Source organism: Brassica napus, chromosome C9 (assembly GCF_020379485.1).
Source record: "Brassica napus cultivar Da-Ae chromosome C9, Da-Ae, whole genome shotgun sequence".
In the NCBI taxonomy this organism is placed as follows: domain Eukaryota; kingdom Viridiplantae; phylum Streptophyta; class Magnoliopsida; order Brassicales; family Brassicaceae; genus Brassica; species Brassica napus.
In genome coordinates, this window is record NC_063452.1 from 22,814,807 (window position 1) to 22,818,588 (window position 3,782).

General features: G+C 41.6%; 1 protein-coding gene across 2 annotated transcripts; it reads left to right on the forward strand.

The window, feature by feature from the left end:
• The first annotated feature begins 312 nt into the window (after positions 1–312).
• On the forward strand, positions 313–1,875 carry LOC106449619. 2 transcript variants are annotated; one of them, XM_013891357.3, is made up of 6 exons: positions 313–617; positions 704–806; positions 1,006–1,108; positions 1,216–1,286; positions 1,412–1,463; positions 1,559–1,875. In XM_013891357.3, exons 2-6 carry the CDS (start codon positions 804–806, stop codon positions 1,693–1,695), a joined length of 366 nt encoding a protein of 121 aa, XP_013746811.1. In that variant the 5' UTR covers positions 313–617; positions 704–803; the 3' UTR covers positions 1,696–1,875. The 2 variants fall into 2 exon arrangements, with proteins under 2 accessions (XP_013746811.1, XP_022565414.1); XM_022709693.2 differs by having other exon boundaries at positions 314–617; positions 704–1,108.
• Positions 1,876–3,782: the final 1,907 nt, after the last annotated feature.

The window sequence follows — 3,782 nt, forward strand, 5'->3', positions numbered from 1 at the left end:
GTCATCACTACAAAGGGAGGGGGTAATGATAGCATAACAAGATAGCGTTCTAGTCGAGAATGCTATCTTTGACATAACTCATAATTTAAGATAGCGTTTTTTTACTTCGATGCTATAAAAAGCCGCATATATAATATCATTGTACATTAAAACGCTATCTTTACTGAGGCGAAAAATGATTGATTTTCCCTCTTACTCTCATTTCATTTTCCCTCACATTTTATTCTTTAAATATTTACGTATAAGAAAAAGAAAATTTTCTATTGGTTGAAAGTAATACACAAGGATTGCAATCTCTACCTTTAATTGTTTTTAATCCAGAGGTGGAGATTGTGTTTTAATTTGTCCTCTCCTTTTGACTTCTGAAACACGACGACAGAGAGAAGTGAGATGAGACAGAGAGAGATGAGAGATTGCAAGGGAAGAAGACAGAGACCGGCCGGAGTTCGTCGCCTTTGTCACCGTCTGAGTTCGTCGCCGTCGACCTGTCTCTACTCCTCGTCACTTTGTTCTTCCGGAATCTGTACTCCTCCCGAGAATGCCCCTCTCTCCTCTGCAGCCGAATCCGAAACCAACACTCGTCTCACTCTCAATCTCCTCTCATGTATGCTCCTTAGGTTCTCTCTCTCTCTCTCTCCCTCTATTCAATTTCACTAAACAACAGATCTGAAAAAAAGTCCTTAAAGTTTGTATATTTATGTAGGTCTGGTGCTTCCTCTTCAAAGAACAGATGAAATCCACATCCCAAACCCATCTTGGATGCAATCTCCTTCCTACGAAGAGGCTTAGAACGAGCCACATATATGGTTTAGACCAAACAAAGTTTTAATTTTTTTTAGAACAGTGATTCAGTCATTGGTGATATGCAATCCCACAGATCTTTAGTTGTGGGAGGGGACTATTGCTAGAGCTTCAAAATGTTGTTCAAGTGTATTTCTTTGTGTTGGCTTTCTAGTTTGTGCAAGGCTTCCAATAGGATTGATTCTCAGATGTTTTCTTGTGCAGATGAAAGTTGCTTTTGGAGGTGTGGATTCTGTGGGTCAGCCACCACGTCAACCTGACCGTAGCAATAAGCAGACAGGAACCTCAAATGCTCTTGCATTCCCAGGTATTGTGTTCATATCACCTGTTTTGTTTATGTTGATGAAAGATGAACAAAACTAGTTTATTCTCTTATTTGAATTTTTATTAAAAATTGCTCGATAGGTTCTGCAGGTTCTAAGAGTACCCAAAAGGGTGTGACAAAATGCTCTTGTTGTTGGTCCAACTTTACATCCAAAGGGCTTGTAAGTATTAACCTTTTGCCATTTGTTTCGTTGATCTGGATGCTAGTTGATGCTTCTACTTAATGGCAAGGATGCTGATTAAAAATATTTTGTATCTTCATGTTCTTACGTAACTCTTATTTCAGCTGTGTGCTAAGAGACAGAAGATGTTGGAAGACATGGAAAAAGACTTTGAAGGTATATTCTCTCTGAGGCCTGTTTTTAAATCTAAAATAGTGTTAGATCTTTCTCTATGTGTTTTGAATTTGATTTTTTTTTCTTGTTACATGAAGGTGGACAAGAGGCAGATAAGTTTGATGGAGGAGGAGGTAGCAAAAGCAGTGGATCCTTAGACATTAGGTTTAGAGTGGAAAAGGTCCAATCTCCTCTGTGTGATTGGAAGATGGCGACGTTGGAGTTCTCGTTATGACGGCGTCTGTCGTGGTGTGGTGCGGTGCTAGAAGATAGAATTTTAGGTATAGAATTTTAGGTGTAGGCTTAATATTTTTGAAAAAAAATTGGTTTAGTTTGGTTTAGTTTGATATACTGGTCATAAATATAATATGTAACCAATTTCGATATATAAAAAAATTAAAAAAATTTATTTGTATTTTTTATTTTCTTTTTAAATTTTTTAATAATGATATAATAACAATTATTATCTGCTATTAGAAGTTATACAATTGCACAATTAATAAAACGCCATCAAACTAATATTTTAACATAGCACAAGCTAAACGCTATCTAAAGTGTCCGAGAAAAGATTGCGGGGGAAGATACAACGTTCGCCATAACGCTGGGATATCTTGCAATAGTGTTTTCTTGTAGTGCCTCTTACATCCGACTAGGATAAAATAGCGCGCTATAAAAGAAATCTGAAATTTTGGTCAGCACTTTCGGGAGACTTAAAAATTATCCTCGAAGAGATGTTCGATTCCTACCATTCAAGTCACGTAAGCCATGAACATATCGTGGACTTTAAAGAGGGACAGAATCATGTCGAAAACGATACGGGAAACGTAAGTCGAAGTAGTCATCGCACCCGCTAAAGCCGTGATTACCCCTAGGTCTTACCCTAAACCCAACACACTGGTCTCTAACGTCCCAAGGAATGATATAAAAAAGATACGAGATCCTGAAAGCATGTCTCTTCGTCCATATCTAAACGCCCTCGAAACTTTGAAAATTTCTCAAACATCTCGGATAAGCAACGAACAGGACGATCCACAAAAAGAATAAGGAGCGAGATGACAAGTCGAATCCTTCTCCCTACACTTAACAAAAATCCAAACATTCTCGAAACCTTTTTTTTTATTATAAAAAGTACGAACTACACAAAGGCCAGGAAACGGCAGGGATTCAAAGCCACACATGGCCAGTCCCACTACATAAAACACGGCCACACTTGGCCGGAAACAAACCAACAATATAAATATGTTACAAGGGAACACTCTCCCAATAAGCCACGAAAGGCTTCACAATCAACCATCAAACTCATAGTCTCCGGTCATCGATCCCCCCATCAAATAGTCATCGACATCAAGGGAGACCGTCGGCTGGTTAACTTCACCCGTCTCATCGGCGGCTCCCATCTCAGCTTCCACCGTATCAGGAGAAACGGGAATCGGCTCCCACTGCTTCCAAATCCTCTCCTCGATGGGGAAGCGCAAAATTCCTATCTCTTTCCTTCATGCGCCGAGTTTGCTTCGCGTCCTTGGTGGCAAACGAGTAATCGAGAATCTGCGTTAGATACAATCCGCCCACGGTACCGCGACACTCGCAATAATCCCCGAGAGCTAGGTAACTCTCCTTAAACTCACCAAACTCACTCGAGAACTAGGCGCGACGGTTCTTCATAACCTCGGCCATCTCTCTCTTCCCTCGCCTATACGTGCGACTAATCTCCCTCGTAACCAATTCTCCCTCACAACAACGAGAACACTCCAACTCTTCCCTCATACGAGCAATTTCCTTGTCGGCCTTATCGGCCATGAATTGAGCCATGCGAGCTTCCTAGTTGCTCACGTCAAGGGCTCGGTTCAGCATGAGAAGGCCCTGCGAAAACTCTCAAAGTCAAGAAAAGTTTGGCCATAAGAAAAATGTGTGTTCAAAGCTTACCCCGTTGACCAGCCTCGATGCCTTAGTCAACTCCGGCCCCTTGTCAGATCCACCTTCGGCCGTAGGAAGGTTAGAACCAAGCACCTCGTCGAGATCAATCGGCTCACCGTTGAAATAATCTCCGAGGAGATTTTCAGAAAAGCATCCCTTATTAGCCTCGTCATCATCAACAACTATGTGTTTGTCATTGCGGGTCCTCGACCTCTCCCTCTCTGCCGGGGCCTCATACGGAACAAACCCGTCCATGCTCGGATCTTCCCCTTCTTCGACCGGAAAATCAGGCTGAAATCAAGAATGGTGGAGAGCGACAACACGACGAACCCGTTTCGGAGTAAACGAATCCCAATAGGATGTACCACTGCGGAGTAAATCTATATTGGTATTCAAGCCATCCGGAGC